The 23,573-nt window shown below is 45.5% G+C and overlaps 1 protein-coding gene across 2 annotated transcripts; it reads right to left on the reverse strand.

Annotated features, from left to right (window-relative positions):
• Nucleotides 1-727: 727 nt before the first annotated feature.
• Nucleotides 728-21,705, reverse strand: VSTM2B (V-set and transmembrane domain containing 2B). Of its 2 annotated transcripts, XM_071567386.1 has the most exons (6): nt 21,624-21,705; nt 20,885-21,153; nt 20,093-20,277; nt 18,490-18,519; nt 17,236-17,656; nt 728-1,418 (listed from the first exon to the last, which is right to left on the reverse strand). In XM_071567386.1, exons 2-6 carry the CDS (start codon nt 20,955-20,957, stop codon nt 1,330-1,332), a joined length of 798 nt encoding a protein of 265 aa, XP_071423487.1. In that variant the 5' UTR covers nt 20,958-21,153; nt 21,624-21,705; the 3' UTR covers nt 728-1,329. The 2 variants fall into 2 exon arrangements, with proteins under 2 accessions (XP_071423487.1, XP_071423486.1); XM_071567385.1 differs by lacking the exon at nt 21,624-21,705 and having other exon boundaries at nt 20,885-21,488.
• Between the last annotated feature and the right edge of the window lie 1,868 nt (nt 21,706-23,573).

Raw genomic sequence — 23,573 nt, forward strand, 5'->3', positions numbered from 1 at the left:
GCTCCTGCAGGCAGAGTCCTGCTGGCACTGGAGCTGCCACTTTACCTTTTCCACAATGAATGTCCTTTCTAAAATGCCACACAAATGAAAGGACAAGAGTCACAGTCAGGCAGAGGAGATTTCAAGGTACTTCACTAAATTCAGCTAAAGAAGGTTGTGTTTCTTTACTGAGTCATCCTATTGCCTTACTTGAAAAACAAGTGTTTTGGAACAGAAAAATAACTGCTGTATTTACTGTAAAAAAGCTTCAGTAGAGAAAGCTCACTTGGGTAAGAAAAGGAACACAATTAAGTATTTTTAAAAATTTGAATATATTTTGAACAAATCTTGGAATCAGGTCTAGTGAATACAACATTCGAGGTTGACTTATTTTTATTTCCATTTTCTGCTACTTGGTTCATCTTTTTTTCAGAGAGGCCTGGAGCAAACCAAAGCAACTTACCTTGAATGCCACACACTGTCCCACTGCCCATCTGACAGACCTTGGATTAACTGCCCAGAGATAACTGGTGTCAGCACAGGAGAACACAGCTACGCTGCCAGCACATTCTGCTGTGGGGTTTGACAGTAGGTGAAGGTGTCTGAAAAATAACTGATTTCATTTTGTTTGTGCTGCATCTTTCTCAAGTGTCTGTGTTGTGATAAGATAGGGAACATGGAGCCATGAAACCTTCTCAGGAACCTTCAGGACACAGGGAAAGGCACACACATCTATAAAAACTTTATTTCAAAATCTTTTTATTCAACTGTTATTCAGCAATATACAATACAGTTTATAAACAAATGTCTTACCTTGTTTCCAATCTTCATTTAAAAATAAATATTATTGACAGTGAATATTAATTATGGCAGGATGTACCTTTTTTATGTCCCCAAAAGAAATAATTTAATTAAAAAAGAAAAAGGAAATCCAAAAAACCTAAGCACAATAATCTACTAAAAATATTTCCTTTCTTAGGAAGGGTTTGACCCAACATCTTTACATATTGTCATAAAGATAACTGCTCAACAGTTCGTGCAAAATGAAGAGTCAGAGGAAAGGTTTAGAAAAGAAAAAATATTACATTAAAATAGAGAAATCATAAGTGCCATGCACAGAGCAAGGCTTTACACCATGGAGTCTGGAAACTAGATGCATTATTCTATGTGGTTTATTCCTCTGTGGCATCCCAAAAAATATGTTTTTCCCACTATGTAGAATTTATCATGCTTCTTTCAGTCTCTTTCTGTCCATCTTTAAAACTGTAGGTATTTCTTTTCCAGGGGTTTTGTTTGTTATTAAATAGGTTCCTTTCTGTTTGGCTGAGGAGGATTGGAGGGAGCAGTCCGTCAGTGGTTTACTAATAAATGTACAAGCTTATGCAGTATTAACAGGGACATGTATAGGAGTGGGTCTGTAGCATAAATAGGTCCTGTACCTAGAAAAGAAAGAGACAAGGGAGAGAAGGAGATTTGATTTTTTATCTTTTTCAATATAGAAGATTAAATGCAGAAGAGAAATATAGGAAGATTTATTTTTATCACTTCAGTGCCAGGGGTCAGAAGCTTAATTTTAATAGTAAAACAGCATCCTCAAGCTATTCAACTCAAAAAGCTTTCTCCTTCCCCTCCCAAATCTAACTCCACTTAGGTCATTTCATTATGCATTACTAATGGTATGCCTAAACTTGGCTTCAGCCAAGTTACCAGCAATTGAGATTTCTATAAATACACCTTAATCTGGTATATAGTTTCTTGAGAAATGACAGGTATCAACCACCCATTACTTTAAAGGGAAATGACAAATGCTGCAGCTGTACTTCTTGATTAACAGGACATAAACCCATTTCATTTGGAATGGGAACAGCAAGACCTTGACATCTTCTTTACCTTTTATAGGAAAGAGTGGAATTTTAAATTAAAAACGTGCATAGGGGCTATAGAAAAAGAGGTCAGATGTGGAACACATTGTTACAGTCATTTCATCCAAACCCAGGGAGGGCAAGATGGCTCCTGCTCCAGTGAGGTAACTGATGTGGCAGGAATGGGCTGCAGGGCAGTGAGGCACGTGCTGGCACAGGAAAGAGGTGCCCCTGCTCTTACAGCTGCCAAGGGAGGACACTGCTCTCCCTGGGCAGGGACAGGCACCAGTGGTTTTGGTCTCAGTGAGAAGTGGCAACCATGACCATGCTGGAGCTATCAAGGCTGTCTCTGCCTTGTGTCCACTTACACCAAGACACTTGATAATGTTTTTTATTTTCTAGTTATGTGTGCCAAAAAGACAGATATTTACTGTGTGCACTGTGTTCTGGCCCCTCTCCTTTGTGTGTGAGGGCTGAGCCGTGGGGCTGAGGTCTGCTGGCCCCGCTCAGCCCACAGACATGGCATGAGATGTGGAGCTGCTCCACCTCTGAAATGAGTCACTGCTGTGCTGCCAGGCACGGGCAGAACAGCCCCTTCCTACAGAGCAGCTCTGCTGCCTGGGGCAGCCCACGGCATTGCTACAGGATGGGAGATCAGTGCCTATTGCTCCCTGAGCCCTGCTGAGGGACACAAACAAGGCCAGGCTGGGCAGCAGCAGCAGCTGCCCATGAGTGACACCTTCCAAAGCCATGAATAGACCAGCACGTGAAGTTGTCACCAACATGGTAATGTGACAATGCAGAGCTTTGACTGATGTCTCACGTGGCCAGGGGACATTTCCACAAGGGTGGATACAAAAGCAGGAGCCCAGCTGGAGTTTGCCCTGCAGCTGGACTGCAGAGAGGCACCTGGGAAGAAGCTTCACCAGGGCTGAACACCCAATCTACAGGACTAATCAATGCCCAAAATACTGACCATCACCCAAAAACATGACTGTCAGAGCCACTTTGCAAAGCATGGCAACTTTAAAAGAAGTTTTCTGCATTCAGTATCTTTGATAAAGGAATCAGGGCACTTCTATTTAGGGTCGTCACTTCAGGCACCCTAATGGTGTCTTGGTCTCCAGGAGATGTGAGTGCTTCTCAACTGTGGCATGGAAATGCCTCAGACAGTGGCTGAGTAAACCACTGCCCTGGGGCTCACTGTTCCAGCTGCCTTGTAATCTACATCCGCCTCACCAGCAAAAAAGCTGGAATATCATCACCCAGTATCAAAAATAGTACATAGTAATGCGGTGTGCAATTGAGGAACTCAAGAAATGTCCCCATAGTGCTATCTCACAGACGCCCAGACTGTGTGGTGATTATTTAGTTATTAAGGTTTTAATTAAATCCTTGCATGCACAGACATGTGCTAAGGACTGCCTACGTAGCAACAGCAAGGCGTTAAGATGAATACAGGATTTTTGTTTTGAAAGCTGAAAATCATTAACAAACACAACTAACTCCAGCAACTAAAGGAGTAACTGATCAAATTCTTGCAAAAAGACACTAGGAATGTGTGCAGAAAAGTGCACAACTGCTGCCAAAGCTCAGGTTCCTGGCCAGCACATGGACAGGCAGTCCTCAACCCCAAACGCAGCAATGCAGAAGCTCACAAGCTCAGAGTTGCCTTTCCTGCTCCAGGATCGAGCCTTGCAGAGCTGAGGTGCAGGGTGGTTCTGCCCCTGGAGACCTGCAGGCAAGGTAAGTGATCCCCCTTCCCTGTGCTCAGAGGGTGTGGGCAGCTGGACTGGGAAGGCTGAAGGTGAGCCCTGTTGTCTGTCTGTCTGTCTCTGAGCCTGATGTGCCATGTGGTACCTGAAGACAGGCCGTTATCCACAACCTGCAGACCTGGGCCCAACAGACCCACACTTCAGTCAGCACATCCCTATTTCCAAGCTGTAAGATGGCTGTCCTTACCTCTGGGACGTGGCACAGCTGCCACCCAGGACAATCCCCATGTGTTGTTGCTGTCCCCTGTGCCTGGGGATGGCAGGGGCAGCCCAGCAGCAGCCAACACTCCTGGCAGCTGCAGGCAGCTCACCGGTGCCAGATTGGTGCCAATTCCACACCTGCCCACCACTGCAGCAAAGATCTGACTGTGGGTATTTATTATGCTCAAACCTGAGGGTGATGAGAACCCATTCTTTTCCCTGCCAGGGTTGAAATTGTTCTTTCAATGAAGAGGACTCGAGTCTGAGGAGATGCTGCCAGTTACTCAGGAGGCAAGCTGTGCTTTTGTAAGGAGGAATTCCCCTGGAAATGCTGGGGAAACTCGGTCTGGAGAAACAGGCTCTCGTAGCTCAAGTGCTCTTACAACCATGATACTGAGGGGCTGCCAGGGACACCAGGTTAGGATTGTTTCTGCTTTGAGTGGAAAGCAGTCTTAGACACAGCTCTTTGCAGTAGCTGTGTGCCTGCCTACCAAAACCATTCCTGTCAGTTTTACCTTTATGTACTCGTTTTAGTTTAAATTTCAATGCAGAACTGTGAATTCCTTTTGTAGAAACTGCCATTGTTTTGAATCTACATTCTCCATCTTCCTAATTTGACAGCAGAATGTGAGTTTAGAGTCTGTCAACAATCTCAGCAGTTAAATAAAACACATTTTTGAAAAAAAATTACTTGAAATTATTTGAAGGCAATTATTCTTACTGAATAGCAAATGTAAGGCTTTTTTTCCTACTGATTCAGCACTGTTCTGTTCTAAGACTTCAGGCAATAGGAGATACACAGAACTTTTAGAATTGTCCTCCCTCTGAACATAAGCAGACCAGAAATATAATTTCCAGTATTTTCTCCCTATTTAGTTAACTTGAACTCTTTCCATTATAGGTAGCATTGTTTATAAACAAACTGAACTTAGTGTGCTCAATTCCACTGTTACCACAACAGTGGAAGTCTTGAATTTTAGTTAATAAACTGCTACATCTGTAGATGTAAATAAACAACATGTGTGCCTGAGCACAAGGATCTGGACATGCAATGGTCCCAAATGTGAGAATAGAGAGTTCCTATCCAGAGACTTTAAATCACAAGTACATAGTTACTTGCAAACTACAGATACTTAGAAAAAAATTGCATTGATATTTTGAATATTCACTTGATGTTTTGTTATTGTAAGCTTATTTATGACTATGCAGACTTAGAATTTTGCTTTAAATTTTTATATGCCCATGGCTAAAAGGGAAAGACTACCACCATCAGAACAAGAAAGAATTGTTCTCTTCATGTATGGTGAATTGCTCTCTGGAATCACTCACCTTTCTTTTCAAGTTATGACATAGTAATGTTTTACTGTAATTTTCTATTTAATATTTTTTATGACAGAATTAATCAAAGTTTGACTTAAAACAGTTCAACTGAAAACAAACAATTAACCAAGTGACTTGTGACACATGGAAAAAGTGGGATTATTCCTTTATAAGCTATATTTAACCAATGGTCAAACCCCACGGTTTCCAGCAGTTACCTATCTTTGTTCCTAGAAAGAATGTGAAAAGTACTTTGATGTCTCTTTCCCAGACGGTGGTAAAATGCAGTGGCCCATATAATAAAAAGCTGAAAGACATCAGTAGTCTATTTCCCTTGAACGATGAGATAACACCTACAATCTGACTGCCTATTGATGATGGAGCTGGGCCCCAACTGGCAGTCACGAGACAGTTCTCTGAACTGCTTTTTATGCAGTGACCTGTCAGCCTTGGCCTATTTCCTTACAGAACAATGCACAATTAAAGCCCTCAAAGCTGGCATTTCATTAAGGGATCAAACTGACCATATTCATTGATTTATTCTCTCAGTTCAGAAACTTTAGACTGTGCTTGAAACATGTTCTTGGAGAAACTGTGTCTATCTACTATCTGGTGTCTATGGAAAAATGGAGTTTTACATGGATTGTTGGTCAAGGATCATTACAAGCAATAACCTCCTAGATAAAACAAATTCTCACTCCCTGACATACATTTGGAGCACTTGCACTGAATTGGAGGGAATTTACCAAACTTCAGAACTAAGGGCTTCTTAAAAGTTTTTAATTAAAAAGACACCATTACTATACACTTACTGAACCAAAGATATAATACTGCACACTCCATTGAAATTACTCCACAACTTGAGACAAGATCTTACAAGCTATTTCCTTCTCCCACACTTAAATACTTGCAGCACAATCCACACTCTGCATTTTTGCTGTCTTTTTTTATTTTTAAAGGCTTGTAGCTGATGCCTGAAACTTCCCACTCCTCACCAAGAGCTAATTCTCCAGGATGCTGTGCAGAAGCTCATCCAGAGTCTGTGCTAACTTTAGCACACTCTCCCAGCTCAACCCTAGAGCTCTGCATGTAACAGGAGGTGTTCTTGTTAAAAGAAGTACTGGTACTATAGCAAAAAATACCAAACTACAGGGTCCTCAGTGCCTCTGGCTTTCGGCTGGCTGTGGATCATCATGCCCAGGCACAACTAGAAACAGCTCCTGGGCTGCCTGTTGGTGTTGATAATTTCAGCAATGGTGACTTCCCACATATTTATGAGCGACAGCATGGGATCTGTTCACCACTGAACCTGCCTAGAAGGCATGATGACAAAATTAGTTTTCTATATGCTACACAGTTTTATTTATGATTCACTGAATTTTGGAACAGCTTTCCATAACTCATCTCAAAAAATGCCTTGTAGAAGTCAGAACATTTTTATTTGTACACAATCATGCAGTAGAAGCTTGCGACCCTTCTTTTGAACTTCATCCATGCCATCGAGGTTTTTAGGGTCAAGAGCAAATCTTCTCATGAAGCTCAGTGAAACTACCAGCATTACCCTCCTCCCCCTTCCTGAAAATGCCCATATTTCACTTTCCTTATCCACACTGTAACCTCAACTCACCAGGAAGCTGATGCCAATTTGACTGGTCAGAAGACACTGACCAGAATTTTGTAAAATAGTGTCATGATTTTAGGTCTTCTCAAATACAGCTGAGTTTCACTGTTTGCCTGCCTTCTCTCAAGATATTCACTGCTACATTCCAGGCTATATGTAAAGGTGAATTGCCAAAATACCATGTAACAAGAGTAACTGAAAGCCTCTCCTGTCCTAATTCTGGAAAATCAACAATTTCCAATGAGATTCCATTTAAAGTATTTAGCACTCCTGAAATGACCATGTTTTACTTGCCCACACTTGTATCTACCCATGTGCTGGGCTGAACTCACCTGAGAACACAGAGATGAGGTAGAATGTAAAGCTTGGTGAGTTTTGCGTTTTAGTGGCAAATCACAGGATAGTAGCAGGAAGGCTACAGACTAGAAAACAAATAAATTGGATGGCAGTGAGAGGGAGGCGTAGCCATGCAAGGAAATGATGCAGAAATAAAAGCTTTGTTCTGATAAGAAGCTAAGAAAAGAAAAAGATTCCTTCTGCAGTATCGATTTTCTGAAGTACTGCAGTGCTTTGCTGGAAGTCAATCTGTGTCAGTGCCTGTGGGACAGGACAGATGCAGGCAGTGGCAGAGGAGCTGGGGATGTTTCTTAAGGCACCTGCAATTATTTTGGGTGGTTCTTTGATCACAATAGGGCTTATTTTAATTGCGACTCATTAAGACAGAATTGCTCTCAAAATATTATTGCTGACAAACCCTTCCAAACAAGCTCATGGTATACAGACCAGTGAAGTGCTCAGTTATCCTCTAGGGAGGCTCTTCCCTTCTCCGAGGTTGTAGGGACATTATTACGCATAAGGCACAGGATTAAATGGACAATTGATCTGACCCAGTTCAGCAGCTGCTGCAGGACTGCATGGCATGGCATTTTGTATTAAAGACAGCCAGAAACAAATGGAAAGAGGGGTTGTTGAACTAATGTATTTAATGAGTGCAATATCAGCTAAGGAGCAAGAAATACTCCTACCTTTATAAAAAAACCCTTCTATTTCTTAGGTTACCAGAGAAATACACAGTTTCATTGTCAACAGAGTGGCAAAAAATCATCTCCACTAAAGTTACAAGAAATAGGGACATACAATATAGACAACAGTCAGTACATTTTCCCTCAATATCCCCTTCTCTTCTCTGGTAGAGCAGTCAGCAGCCTCACCAAAAGCCTGTCACTGCTTCTTCCAACTGCTACATGTGCCTATGAACATGGCTATGTTGAGAGCAGGCAGTGCCCTGCCCAGGCCAGCAGAGCAGCTGGGCGGATGGAGCCAGGCCCTTGAGGGGCTGCTCCTGGGATCTGCTCTACACTAGACACAGTCAAATAAACAACCCAACCACTCCAAATACCCACTCTTGGAGAAGTTAAGAAATAACTTCAAGAAAACTCCAGGATTAATTTATAACAAGCTCCTAGAGCAAACAGTGCTATTGATAGTGTCAATGGAGAATAGGAACACATGTTGAATACTTGAAAAGAGTTATTCATTCTATATAGATTATACAGCCTGAATACTTTCTATTGGTCTGAATTTAAATCAGCCAGTAACTTTCCTCTTTTTAGACCTACAGCTGGTCTCCATTTTGTATTACCCTCACATAACCAGATTTCTGCTATAGTATCTGTGAGATGATCTCTCTTTACCAAATACCTTATTAAAAAACTCAAACCATGCAACTATGGATTTGGGTAATTTCCAGAATTTTCTGAAGCTCCATGATCTAAAATGAGCCTAACAAAACCAAGGACCATTAATTCACTCCTTGAAAGATGAATAATGAGAGAGACAAAATTCTTTGTAAGGTGATTTGGTTGAAAATGAATTTTAAACTAAAACATATAGAAAACTAACTAACTAAATTTGGGTAGTTCAGTGGTAAATGAGCATCCAGCCCTACACATCCTTCTTCTGTACTATTATGTGAGCAACTCCAGAGCATATCAATACACACAAATAGCAAAATTACAACTCAAACTACCCAAATCATGAGGCAATAAAACGTACTGGGTGCTGGTTTCAGTAACTGAGCTTTGAAGTGAATCTGGGCCATATTATCAGGTTTTAAAAGCCATGTTGCAAAAAAGCTGGTAAGCTGGATAGGGTCACACAGTTCCATAGGTTGACACTTCATGGAAAGATTTGCAGTAAGAGTCAAACAGACTGGACCACAGATTTCACATCCTGCAAATAATACAAGCTGCAAATATTTGCAATCCAGAAGTTCTGCAGTTCTTTGCAGTATTCACTTCACTGTCTTTTACAGCATTTTTGACTTGATCAGGATTAGGAGCAAGCTGTCAATGTAGTTGTAATTATCACTCCAATCAGAATTACTAAACTTAAGCAGATTCAAGTGCAGATTATTAAAGGATTTCTCTTGAGAAATAACCCCTATCCTGTCCATCCTTAAAGAGCAGAGCTAAGTGCATTAGCAGAATACATGATGACCCATGAAAAATGGCTGTATTGAGAGCATGTGCCCAAAAAAGAAGCAGAGCCTGTGATTTCCATAAAGAAGGGAACACCCTTTTGCTGTAAACAAGCAGTAGCATTTTGGGATTGACTCACAAACACACAGACCCTCCCAAAGTTTCCAGTGATTGGTATTTGCTAAATACCAGCTAACTAATGACATTGCTGTGGCCTAGATCCAAAGGAGGCCAAACTTCACAGAATAAGCCAACAAAGGGTTATTTGACAAAACTGTGGACATGGGATATTCCTCAATGTCCTCTTCACATGTGAAATCTCCAGCTCCCTGACATGAGAGGGATTCAGATTAGAATGCCAATTTTAAAATTTATAAAGCAGTAAAGTATTTCTAATTATGCCAGTTTGGTGAGTTTTACTCACAGAATCATGGAACTTAAGGTTGGAAAATACCTCTAAGATTGTCAAATCCAACCATCAACTCAGCACCACCACAATGTTTCCCACTAAACCCTGTCTTCAAGTGCCACATCTGGATGTTTTGTGAACACTTCCAGGGACATGACAATAAGATGAGAGACATAGAAGATGATGTCCATTAGAGACTTCACTAAGCTCTGCTTCCTTTGGAGCAGCTGCTCCCAGCACACACAGGGATGTCCTGCTTCCCAGCCACAGCCATGCAAAGGGACGGGAATACCAAATATTATCACAGAGTATGCTGAATTCAAAGGGACCCACAAGGACCCTCAAGTCCCACTCCTGGTCCTATGTAGGACACCCAAAAAATCCCACCATGTGCTTGAGAGCTGTGTCCAAACACTCCTTGAGCTCTGGCAGCCTTGGCGCTGTGTCCACTGCCCTGGGGAGCCTGTTCAGTGCCTGACCACCCTCTGGGGGAAGAACCTTTTCCTGATATCCAACCTAACCGTTCCGTGACACAACTCCAGGCCATTCCCTCGGGTCCTGTCCCTGGTCCCCACAGAGCAGAGATCAGTGACTGCCCCTGCTCTGCCCCTCCCAATGAAGTTGTAACTCCTCCAGCTGAACACACCAAGTGCCCTCAGCTGCTCTTCACATGCTTCCCCTCAATGCCTTTCACCATCTTTTTTGCCCTCCTTTAGACACTCTAACAGCTTAATATCTTTCTTATATTGTGGTGCCCCAAACTGCCCCAATATTGCAGGTGAGGCCACCCCAGTGCAAAGCAGAGCACGACAATCCCCTCCCTCGTCTGGCTGGCGATGCTGTGCCTGATGTCCCCCAGGACAGGGGTGGCCCACCTGGCTGCCAGGGCACTGCTGACTCATATTCCACTTGCCAACGACCAGGACCCCCAGGTCCCTTTCCATGGGACTGCTTTCCAGCTTGGCAGTGTCCATTATGGGCACTTCTCAGTGTCCTGTGTGAGCTGCATTGGCACAACTCCCTCCTCCAGCCACGGCACAGCAACCTCGCACTCGCTCCCACAGGCTCCTGCACAGAGCTCGGCTGCTGCTCTGCCAAACTTCTCTTTCCAGCTAATAAAATTGCCTCCCAACTGATAACAGCCTAGCAATATAAAGTACTTGGTTGTTAGCTGCTGTTGTGACAAATAATACCATTCTGCTGACAACTCCATTTTTTCCAATACAAACCTACTTGAACTGTTTATTATTGACATATGGGACTGCTCTACCATTATCTAATTTTAAAAAACATATAGTAAACAGCAATAGTGAACCTGCCAGCATTCTTACTGTTTTAGCAAAGGTAAATCAAAACCCAGAGCAAGCCACTTTTATTACCAGCACAGTCCTGTCAGGCTCTCTGAAGTAAAGAAGAAACACCTTCCCAGGACTACTGCAAGATTCACTTCCTGGCAGAGCCTACTTTATGCTTGCTTTCCAACTCCAAACCACCAGTATTAAAAGCATTCTCAAAAACAGTACAAGTAAGACTGTGTGGACATTTCTTTTGATCATGACTGCTAAGTTTACCACTGAAAGTATGAAGGACCTATATAATTGACAACACAATTCAAGTGTTAGTTTATACATCAGTAAAGCTGCATCGGTATAGCAGAGGTGGGGAGTACATAACAATTACTGACTCTCATAAAATATACAGTTAGCTGGTTCTGCAAATTAAGATGCCATTTTGAAAAATATCTATTGAAACTGTGTATAAAGAACTAGCAGTTTGTGTATATTCCTGCCCAAAAATGTTGTTTGTTCATGCAAAAACACATGTGGGTGCACTGATCCTTTCTTCACACAAATTTCTCATTTTTGGTCACTAATGAATCAATCTCATATAGAAGTCTAGACTAATGTTAGGTACAGCTTCCCCTTTCATTAAGAAGACCTGGAATATCTCTTTCATCATGTTTATTAATATTTTTTCCAATATTTTTTCATCTATAACTTGAAGATACCAAAGAAGTTCAAATACTGTTCAAATTTCTTCAAGGGCACTCCACATGCTGTAGTAGAATAGGTTAGTACAGTTTTGTCTGTCCTCCAGGGAACAAGCAAGAACCACTGAAAGGAGGTTACTCAAATAAATTGCATTTCCACAGTACAAAAACACCCTGGCACAGCTTGTTTCTGCCCTAGATAATGAGGTGACACAGTACAGCAGTTCATGCTTTTGTCCAGTTCGGGAATTAATCCATATTACACAGACACAAAAGAAGATATTTGACCTCACTTGTCCCCAAAGCAGTCTAATTTTCCTAGATATTAAAGTGCTAGTGATGTGTATTTAATGAGAATTCTTTTTGCATGTTTATTATCCAGTGACATTTACGAGGTCAGTCTGATAATTCACTTATGGCCTCTGTCTTGCTACTTTATTTAATGTAAAGGAAAATGCGATGTGACCCAGGTTGCATTTAACTACAAGTAACAAGAGAATGTGAGCTCATACATGGACTCATAAAAAGCACAGGGGGAGTGGAGTAGACCCAGACATTACTGAATGGGAAAGGCAGGGAGCTTAAGATAAACAGCCACATAGACTTTCCTTTCTTACTATTTCATGTAATGTTCATCTATCAAACATAAACAAGCTCCACAGGCTGTTTCTTGAACTAGCACACAGTCATTCAAGCTCTGACAAAGCCAGGAGAGCCCTAAACTCAAACCCTTATCCAAAGTCAATCCAAACCCACTACAGCCCCTACAAACAGATCCTCTAACCAGCCACAGCTCATCACACTGAAGAAAACACTGTGTTCATTTACTTTTCTGTCTCTAAGCTGCAAAGACATATCTTTGACTTCCCAATGCACAACACAGATCTAACAGTCTCTGACATGATCTCCTGCCTCAAGGTGGGTTGCCACAGCTTGACTGTGCCTGTACAGCTCTTAAAAGCATCACTGGGAGCTGCACATGCACAGAGGCTGCAGAGCTGGGACCTGGTGCTTTATTACCTTGGGCCAAGTAGCCCACGAGTAGAGCTGTTCCTGCCTCAGATATAAAAGGCTTTGGCGGGGGGAGGGATAGGCACGAAGTAAAGACTTATGTTCTTCCTTGCTATGAACACTTCATCTCTGCATAACACATGAGTCTGTGTCCTTCCTGGAGCACTCTAAGCATAATGAAGCACAGCTTCTTGTTTCACACTCCCAACTTTGTTTATTTTATTTAAAGCTTTCACTTGTGAGCTTTGAGGCTAGAGATCAAACAAATAAAAGGGAATTTGGAAGTTGAAATGTCTGATCTACATTCTGCTCAGAAGTTAAACTATAAATTGCCCCCAAGCCAATACGCAGACACTCATTTTGGAGATTGTTTCATAGCCAGTTTCCCTCCCAGAAGGTCAGTATGAAGATCCTTGTTTATTACTTCACAACTAGATGACAAAGTTAGTCTCATGACTAAGGCAGTGGACTTGAATTTAAGAGATCTGAAATTAAGTTTTCATATTTAATTTCACAGCTGTCACACGACTATACAAAACTGGTTATTGTTCTTCTGCCATTTGTCAGTATCATCCATTTGGACTACAAACTTCCTGAGACAAAGACACTGTGTGTTTCACTCAGTGATGCTCCTATAACCCACTATATCCCAATAAAAACTAGGAACACTTCCAAACAGTTACACTAGATGCACATTTTCACTTGCTGTCCCATTTTTTTTCCTATAGCACAAGATTCCATTTGTGTATAAATATTTAAACTGAAGGCTAAATATTTAGAACCACATGGACAACTGCTGCTCTCACAGTATGAAAACCAATGATCTTACAAGCAGATCTCTGCCTCTTCACAGCTCAAGTGACATGTCCTAGGTTCCCACTTCAGTCCACCTTTCCAGCAGAGAAGCATTAACCTTTTTGACTCATGAGACCACTGCACTAAGAGTTTATATGGCTGCTTAAAAATTACAGTTAAAATTCTGTTCGAATAGCTAATATTTCTGGCATATTGGCCAATTCTTCTTTTAGACTGGATTATTTCCTTATATACCACAATTCTGAATTTCAACTAAATACCATTTCTGATGACGTGGCCAAACCAATGGATTTTCTATGTATACCCAGTTTGAGACTCCCTGCTCTTTAGAGAATCTCAGTAATAGACTCATTTATGCTAATAAGTTCATGTTTCAGTTCAACCAGAAGAAGGAAATAATCATATTTTTCCATGGTGTATGACTGGGATGGTGACTGAAGTCAACAAGAGCCTCTCAGGCTCATCTCAATGTAGCATTTGATCTATAACCACATTTACTGGAATATAAGTACACAGAGGCCTTATCTTACTACACTGAATGTATTGGGAAGATTTCTATTGCAAGGAAAATAGGATTAGAACCCAATTCATGGGACACACTAGCTAGTGCCAAGCCATCAGCTCTTAGAGCTCTCTGGTGTCTCCAATGAGGGTGTTTCTTAATCACTGATGGCAAAGCCAAGGTTGGAGCACATTTCTGCTTTTATACAGAGGAAATATCCCTGTGTACAATCAAACCCACTTAGAAATGCTAAATACTTTTGAGACTAAATGATTAGACGATTCAATTACTACACACAGAGTTGGAGCAAGTACTTATCTGTACATGTTACATGGTTCAAAATAGGATAATGAAGCGTATGTATTATGTTTCTATGCAGATATAATTCATACAGCAATGCAAGGTTAGGTCCTGCAGTCCTACACACTGTGTGAACAAAGATTTAGTTTGATTTGTTGGCCCTACTGTATGGAAAACCAGTTACAACACTGCTTTGGGGGGGTGGACTGAAAACAGGGTTTCTAGTTCCCTAGGGGTAAAAAAAAGAGGAAAAAAGAAGCATTTTCTATAAAGCAACTGCATTCTTTACAGGGAACAATAATTACTGTACCTAAAATTGTTCTAAAGAACACCACTTTAACATACAAATGGGAGAATCTGAAGGTCAAAATGTCATTTTCTTTTAAGACATTTTGAAGAAGGTTTCGTGCTTATCCAACCTGAGTGGCAGCACTGGAGACCTGAGTCTTTCGTTTACTCACAAAAGCAGGTGACAGCCCTGCAAGTCCTCATCACACTGACTGCTATGTTAGTATTATATTCACATGTCTTTATGCAACACTTCATGTCTAGGGAAGATTTCTTGCCTCCAGACCTGTCTCTCTCTGCTGCAAACCCAAGTGTCTGACTCAGTCTTTCTAAAATACACAAGTGATGGGGACTGGGATGGCAGCAATCTGCTTCACAGAAGCAACCAAGAGACTTCTGTGGTTACAAGACTCAGATCATTCTGGTCTAGAAGGCACCTCAATCAGCAACTCTGAGGGCCAAGTCCCTCGGTCAGTAATCTAAAAGCCATGCTGTGGATGATGTGCTATTCAATAAGTAATTCCAGGTAGCTCCGAACTGCCACACAGGTATGGAAATAACAACAAACCAAGCAGAAGCCTGTTATTCAACGAGGTCTTGATTCAAGAAGAGTAAAAGGACAATATTTCTACAGAGGGCCATACCAAAAATACAAAACTATTGCGTCCCTCCTACAAAGACAAAAGAAGGTGCTGGTTTACACCATATTAAGTCAGTACTACCAACAGAGTCCCCTGCTCTCTGCGCTGACTTCGGCTTTCTCCGGGCGGGAGCTGCCACAGAGTGGCACTGTTCGCAGGCACCAGCGTGCCCAGGAGAGCTCACAGCACGAAATTTTGGTTTAGCCAGTTTCGTAGCCTTCAGCAGCAGTCTCTGTCTGGAGATACCCTCTAAATAATTTTCTGTATTCTACTACATTTTTCACTAATTTAAATCATTGCATTACCTTCATTGATGGCCACAATGCTTCTGGTTTATTTTCAGAATTTAATCCAGCCTAGAAATGATGCAGCAGCGCCATATCCCCAAACCACAGACATGTAAAAAATTGGGACAGACAGCAGTTTAGATGATCTGGGCAGGAGGTCTTGCCCTAACAGACATATGTGACATGCTGTCTTGGCAGCACACACTCACATCCATCTGTTGACGTGGAACTGAGCCCACTTCACTTCCACTGTCCTGTTTTCAGTTTGCATGCACCTCATAAGCTCTGGGTTCAGTAGGCAGGGTGCACAGTGCTGTGAGTCCTAAACCCAACCTCTACTGTCAGCATGGAAAAGACTGCAAGGATTCTCACAGTTGTGGAGCGGAAACATGAAAAAAAAACAGCACTGGGGTCCTAGGAGGAAAGCAGATCTTTCCAACAAGAAAACAACAGATCATGAGCATTACAGTGTTGGGTTCAATTTCCTGTGGTCAGTAAATTCAGCAAACTGAAGTTTATTAAATGCCTACAAGCACCTGTAATTAGATTTCAGGAATTATCACCCTGTCTTCCACTAGGCACCAATCAACAGCCAGCTTACTCTCAGGAATGATAAGGGGTAAAACTTAGCTTTCACACTTAATTCCACATGGTAAAGAAATTATTCAGAAAACAGGAAAAGGTAGTAGCCAGATAAAACACAGCACCTGTAAAGCACGAGTAGGTCATGGTGACCCATATACGAATGATATCCATTACTGTGAGCCAGAAACCTGCAACTGTTTGCCCTGAGAGTGTGAAGAGGTATCAGGAAGAAGTGTGAACATCCCTTCATGAGGATTAGGAGCCTGCGTCAGAAGAGACTCAGCAGAGTGGGAGCTCAGGGCCTTCCCTGCACAGTCAGTGGCATAAAATTGTTTCCCTTCTTCCACAGATAACTTGGCAGGAACATTTGTTCAACATTAGCTAAGTGACAGTGGCTGAGAGAGGAGCTGAAGCCCAGCCAGAGCAACAGTACACCTTTGAAGCCTGAAACACTTTTGCAATGCAGATTTAAGAGTACGTTCTTTGTCCCAGACTTTCCTGTCATTAGTTAAAGGTTTATAATGGCCTTCTCTGTCAAGCTGCAATATGGTAATGTGGCATTAATAACTTAATACAGTTTTAACTGATAGACAATCAGTATTAGCATGATGTTTACATTTGAAAATCATTATAGAGTGCTGTATTCCCAATTCTTATGCTGCCATTAATTCAGATGTGGAGCTCATTACACAGTAATTGACATTTCCCTTTTGAACCTGCACCCCGCTCTGCATGGGCCCTTCACTTGTCCAGGACAACCAGCCCTATGACCACTTAGTGATCTAAATTCTCTGCAGAAAATCCATGGCACTTTGCTCACCTGAGGCTGCAGCTATTGCTTCAAAAACCTTATCCTAGAAGCTGCAAGGTGGTTCTGAAAGCAGGGCCTGTCATAGCACCTACCAAAAGGATGAAGGCCGCCTGTGCTCAGACCCATCTTCCCAGCCCACATCTGTGCTCAGTCCTGCCCAGGCTGGGCCAATGGACAAGTCCCGGTTTTTGGGACAACTTAAGCACACTTGTCAGACTTGGGTGCGGTTATTTAGCTTTAGCATCACAGCGACAGTCCCACGCATGGCAAAGGGGGGGGTCACAGTGCCTGACCCGCGAGGGGTGGGCAGCATGGCCGTGCGGGAACAGGGGTCCCCCTCGCGCCCCCGCGCCCTACCTGACCCGTGGTGCTGGCGGAGGATGGCGGCCTGCCCGGGCGGCGGCGAGGCCGAGGATGCGGCAGCGGCGGCCGTCGAGGCGGTGACGGTGGCGGCGGTGGCGCTGGCGGCGGTGCCCCCCTGGGCCGGGGGCGAGGGCGGCGGCGGGCGCTTGCCGGGGCCGGGGGGCGGTGTGGGGCGGGCGGCGGGGCCGTGCCGGCGCGGGCCCGCCCCGCTCTGGATGTGCGACACCGCCTCGGCCGCCTGCATGTCGGGCGGCGCGAAGCGGGACAAGACGCGCAGCAGCGCCTGAGCCTTGTGCTCCTGCGTCTCGTCGTCGCTGTAGTCCGACACGCGGCACTGGTACACGCCCTCGTCCTGCCGCCGCACGCCCGACAGCCGCAGCCGGTGCGAGATGTCGTTGCCCTGGACGCGGACCGTCTGCAAGAGAGCGCAGCGCCGGCGCCGCCTCAGCTCCGGGCAGCGACCCTGCCCTCCGCCGGGCAGCCCCTGCCCGGGCCACAGGCACGGGGCTAAGCCCCCCAGATCGCCGGACACGGAGCCCAGCACGTCGCTGCTGAAGCCCCACCTCGCGGTCCCGAGGGTCTATCCTGAAGAAGCCCCATCGCCCCCACACGCCCCTCACCACCAGCGCTCTGTCACCAACCCCCCACGGGGCTCCTCTCGCCCCCCGCCCGGTGCCAGGCAGCCTCCAGCCCGCACGAACCACCGCGAGCCCGCCCCGTGGGGAAAGCGCAGCCCCGCGGGGTCGCCCCGCGGCTGCTGCAGAGGGACAAGGTCTGCTGGGGTCAGTGACACCCCGCCGGGGCCGAGGAGGCGACCCTAGTCCCGGCTCGGGCCACGCTCCGCCGGAGCGGCTCAGCACCGCGGAGCGGGCAGCGGCACCCCAGGACAGGCAGAGAAGGTCGCTTCAGGCGACTGGGGTTTGCAGAGGGCTGGGGAAAATAGCAAGATTCTCTCTTGATCTGGCCCACAGTCCTTTCCAAACGTGGCTAAGGAAACTGTAAGGTAAGAATCACTTCCTCTGGATTTGCAAGGAATGAGACGTGACTGCAAAACCAGCAACAGATGGTAACGCGTTGATCGAGCCATGCCACACTGAGGAGGGGAAACGTGCCACACTCCTGCCGTGCTGCAGGAGCGGGGCTGCCAGTGAGACCAGCTGCATTCATGTGTCAGGAAGGGAGGGGGGCATGCAATAAATCCCATGTGCACGGGAGGAGGGGTGCACACCCATCTTGAGCTGCACTTACACTGATTTTGGTTGCATCCTTATTTGTTACCTAGAAGAACAGAGAAAAGGGAGATTAGACTCAGCTCTGCCAGTGCACCATCAAGACGCTCATATTCCCACCCCAGTGCAAGGACAGGACATGGACAGATACAACTTTCTCCACTTGCCAATCACACATCCCGTATGTGCTTCAGGGCAGTTCCCCAGGTGATGGGGAAGGCAGCAAGCCAGTGCTCAGCTGGGGGGATTGTTTTGGTACAGCTCCTGTGGTGCTCACAGAAGTGCTGCCTTCACCCAAGGTGTGAACAGGAGCCTAAGAAACGCTTGTTGCATGCTGTGCTGCTCAGTCACTGACAAACACTGGGGACGGCACTTTACCAGCACCACAGCAGTGAATTGCTTGGGCAAGCTAGATCCCGCATTGCTCAGGGCAGATCTTCAGTCCTGAGACACCCTGGGAGCAGGTATCAGCAGGTTTTGTATTTAGGTATTTTTTTGTCTCCAGCCAACCACTATAAACCTAAGTGATGCCTCAGACCTCACCGACGCGCCTCTTGGGGAGACGGTCATCGTTCTCCAGTCATGCTCTGTCATCATTTGTTGTAAAAGCAGCTCAGTTTTTATATAAGGTTAAAGAAGACATTTAAATCCAAGCAATTTATTTCCCAGTCTGACAAGCGACTTACACTTTCCCCAGCTAGGCGGCATCGCATTAGCTCAGTGTCTATATGCTTTGCATCTCTATTTGAGCTCTGCAGGAAAACAAGCGTGCCACAGAGAGGGGAGCTGGCACAGGCACAGAGACTGCCGCGGGCCACCCTGCTGGCACAGGGGACAGAGGCTGGAGAGGATGACGTGCCCTGCACAGTAGGGCAACACAGCCTGTAAGTCCTGCTTTACCCCACTCCCTGTACAGCCTTGTTTGGCACCAGGAAGGTGTCTTGCACTGAGGGGAGGCTGTAGATGAACTGGCTTATGTTGGGGAAATGCAGCTGAAAAATGCAGACCAAAGCCTGCCCTCACGCCAAGCGGCTTGCTAGGGGGAGGGGAAAGGAGACGCAAGATTTAACTCTGCTTCATGCATTTTAATTACTACATCTGACTGAAAACGTCTTGCTGAGCTTCAGATACAGACAGATACTGTGCGTGTACAACAAGAAACTCCATTTGTGTATGCAGACTGATAGCAGGTTAACATACCAGCAGAGAGAGGTATATCTCTCATACCTTTCTCTGCACTATCACAGAACAGAGACTCTCGCACCTTTTACAATGATTCCTAGCTCAGCCCACAGAAGCACAAGGTTTTCGCTTGTTCACACTTCATACTACAGCTATTTTGACTGCCTTTCTTGGGACCTCGTTGCTGATTTTGCAGTGGGATTTTATCATTTCTATTTACAATCCTTTAAGCACTGATGCTTTTTCCTGAGATAAAGTCCCTCATGGTGCATGCCCTGTACTCTTTCATCATGCGGGGCCTGGCACACCAGTGCTTCCTACCGGTCTCTGGCACTGGGTAGAGGAAGCGCTCATCTCTCTCGGGCTGCTGAGTTTATTTTGATCACCCTCTAAGCACGTTGCAATCGATGAAGAGATGTATCTCCATAGCAATGTATTACCTTGCTCCTGCTGCCGGGGACACTGATGGCTAATTCGTGTGCAAGTTCTCTGGCTGGTTCTTTAAGGTACCACCACTGGATTTCCAAGGAGTAAGAGGTGGATCCGCTGGCTCGGAAAGCACAAGGCATCTCAATATCATCTCCCTCCCTAACAGTCACATCTTTGGGAACTTCAGTAAAGGTAGCTGGGAGGGGAAGATAGAGTTACAAGGGCTGGTTAACGGGAGAGATTAAGAGACAATATCAGTCCTTTACAGTGTAACGTGAGCTGCTTCAGCTCAAGGGCTAAGTGCTGACCGAGATACGGGTTTCCTGTAGCCCAGCGACCGCAGGGCAAGTGGAGCCTTCAGGACCGCGCACCCGGGGCAGGGCAGGGTCGAGCCGGTCCCCGCCACCGTGCAGCCGCGGCTCCACCGGAAAGTTTGAACAGGACCTTAATCCCCCTTGTCCTCCTAAGAAAGCCCTTGGCTTCCAGAGCCACCGGTTTCCCACTACCCCCATCCGCAGACCAGCGCGGGGACTGTCGCGGGCTGTGCGCCCACCGCGCCCCGCTCCGTTCCGCTCCGCGCTGCCGGCAGCTGCGGCCCAACAGTGCCACCTTGTTCTGCGAGAGCCCGCCCGGGCAGCTCCCTGCCCCCAGCACTGCCGCTGGGAACGCGCCGGGGGCGACGGGCCCCGGACCACCTGCCGGCGGGAGCGGGGCGGCTGGAGCGCAGCCCCGACGGCCCCGCAGCCTCCCGTAAGCAAGTTGTGCCCGGAGCGGCGGATCGTCGCGGGAAGTTCCCTACTCACCGGTGACAATGAATAGCAGAGGTGCGTTGAACATCAGGTAACAGAGGGTGCAGAGCAGCCCCCGACTTTCCATCGCATCGATGTGGGCTGCGGGCGGGGGCCGGGCTGGGGGCGCAGCCGGGCACGCCTCAATCCATCGCACACAGCGAGCCGGGGCAAGGCTCCTTCCCAAAAAGCCAAAGCCACCCGGCTACCCTTGGTTTGTGGAGAAGCAAATATAAAATCCACAGCCGATTGCTCAAACTCGCTCGCAGGTGGAAGCGACGTTCCTGGGAATGCAGCAAATAAATCTCGTCCCGGTTCTTCGCTCCGCCGCGAGCGGCATTCACCTGCCCTGCGCTGCGCGGGGGCTCCCGCAGCCCGCAAGCGAGGAGGCGACGCGGGGCGCCCCTCCGAGGCCCATCCCCCTGCCCGGCCCGCGCCCGGCGAGGTCCAGCGGGGACACACGGACCAGGCTGCGCTCCCTCCGCCCGGGCAGCGCCCGCCGAGCGCCCGTCGCGGCGCGGGCTCGGGCTCTGCCCCTGCGCGGCGGGGGCGGCGGCACCCCCGAGCCCGCCTCTCCCGCACGGGCGATGCGCGGCCCCGGCCGCAGCTGCCCCGCGGGCTCGGCCCCCGCCCCGCGGCCGCGCCCCGCACCGCCCACCGCGGGAGGCACCGCCCCGCAGCCCCCGCGGTGCCGCTCGGGCTCGCCCGTCCCGCCGCGCCAGTGTCGCCCGCTCTGCTCAAGCTCTGGAAGTACCTGTGAGGCACCTGAAGGCAGAGCGACAAACCCGCTGCTGTCTGCGGCGTCTCCATCCACGTCTGGGGCTCCGCAGCTGATGGTTCTGTTGCTGTCAGGCGTCCAGACTCGCCGTGTTTATTACTTGTTAAAATACATTAAGGGAAAAAAACCCCACTACTATCGACTTAGAAAACAGTTATCATAAAAAGCAAATGTTTCCATGGATCAGCTGTTTCTCAGGCAAATGTCCCAATTAAAAAACAACAGTGCTTGAAAGTCATCAGTAAAGTCATTACAGTGAGTAACAATCACAAGTAGAGCTTGATTTTTGCAGTAAGTAATGCAAGGGAATTATATTTTAATAAGCTTGAGGTACCTTTCTAAAATATTTGCCTTTTTGTCCCCCTGAAATTCCATTAGAAGTCACCATTTTGTTCAGCCACAACTTCATTTCATCACTGGGATGGCCTGAGAAGTGTGCTGCAGAAAACTGACTTAATATTTTAATGGCTTCTTTCTGTACCACAAAAAAGTGCTGGATGTGTTAGCTGGATATATGAAGATTTCTATGGAACAAATATAGAACCATTCACTTTTTGAATAACTAAATCAGGCCAGTATTTAAATGGGTACTACTCTCTATGTCCCCAGCTAACTCTCTGTCTGATCAGACACACTGCTGGAGGCTTAAGCAGTTGGGCCCTGCTAGGAAAACCCACCTGCAAGGTTTCCATCAGGAAGTTTCAGTAAAATTCACACAATCCTGAAGAATACTGAAACTGCATCAAATCAGTATTTCCTGTGCAAAATTTTTTCTTCAGAGTATTTTCAGCCATTGCTAATGATCATAACAAGACTTGAATCCTGCAACAGTGACAACTTTCCTGAAGAGCAACTCCTTGCCTTTCTCCATGTTGGTTACTGGGAGCATAAATCCTGCCCCAGGCAGGGCCCAGTTCCCCAGGTAGGTGGAGTCAGCCCCTGTCAATCATAAAAATCTTTAATTGTAAAAACTAGTAAGTACTATTTAATGAAACAGTCTAATAATCACTTACACTTTGTTTTTTCACCCAAAAGCTCAGTGTGCTCCCTGCAGTCAGTAAGCAGCATTTTTTCCTTTCATGTGTGGCCTCAAGCCCTCAGTGAGCTTGATTGCCTCCTTGCCAGACTCCCCTGTAGTTCTTCACCTACCAGGCCACATGAAGGCAGGAAAAGGCAATCAGGACAGACATACCTGAAAAAGTAAATCCAACAGCCACTCCTCTCAACAGAACAAGGCTTTCAGCAGAATCCTAAGCATGGGTTTGCTGGGTCCTCTGCTAGTGTGGCAATTCCATGACTATGTGCCCTCTGCATCAGGATTCATTAGAAAACTCCTAATAGATACACAGAATTAAAACAGAAGTAATTTTTATATCATATTACTAGTGAAAAGTCATGTTTTAAACACTTTTACTCAAGTTTTTATTAAATTGATGTTTAAAAATTTCTTCTGGAATTGCAACATGGTGAAAATTTGTAACAGCTGGGAAAGTAAAAATAGTTTATCTACGTGAGTTTTGTTTCTTAAAGATATAAAATAAGTAATAAAAATGAGAAGGAAAGACATATGCATTTGAACTTAGTTCTATTTTAATAAATCTAAGGTTGTTATTGTAGTAATAGTGTTGCTGAATTGAAGGCAGTTCTATCTTGAATGGATCTCTCAATTTATAGCACTAAGCCTTCAGTTCTGCTGTATTTACTACCTTCCAAATTTGATTTTATATGTAGCAGCTGAACATTGAAGTGCTGATATCTTTGAATTCAATTAAAGTAAGGAATTAGGAACACAAGCATGCTTTTACAATCTTATGTTAGAGGAATTCAAGACTCTTTATGTTCTCCTGTTCTACTAAAACTATAATGGGGGACTATTGTGCTCTACACTCACTAGTAAGTACTCTGTGCAAATCATCTTGCTCTTAG

This window comes from Pithys albifrons, chromosome 12 (genome assembly GCF_047495875.1).
Source record: "Pithys albifrons albifrons isolate INPA30051 chromosome 12, PitAlb_v1, whole genome shotgun sequence".
Lineage (NCBI taxonomy): Eukaryota > Metazoa > Chordata > Aves > Passeriformes > Thamnophilidae > Pithys > Pithys albifrons.

Coding starts and splice junctions, on each gene's coding strand:
- VSTM2B (XM_071567386.1), bottom strand. CDS start 20,957: ATGGAAAGTCGGGGGCTGCTCTGCACCCTCTGTTACCTGATGTTCAAC. Junction 17,657..18,489: donor AGGATGCAACCAAAATCAGT/GTAAGTGCAGCT, acceptor GCTCTCTTGCAG/ACGGTCCGCGTCCAGGGCAA. Junction 1,419..17,235: donor CCGCCAGCACCACGGGTCAG/GTAGGGCGCGGG, acceptor TTTCTTTTCTAG/GTACAGGACCTATTTATGCT.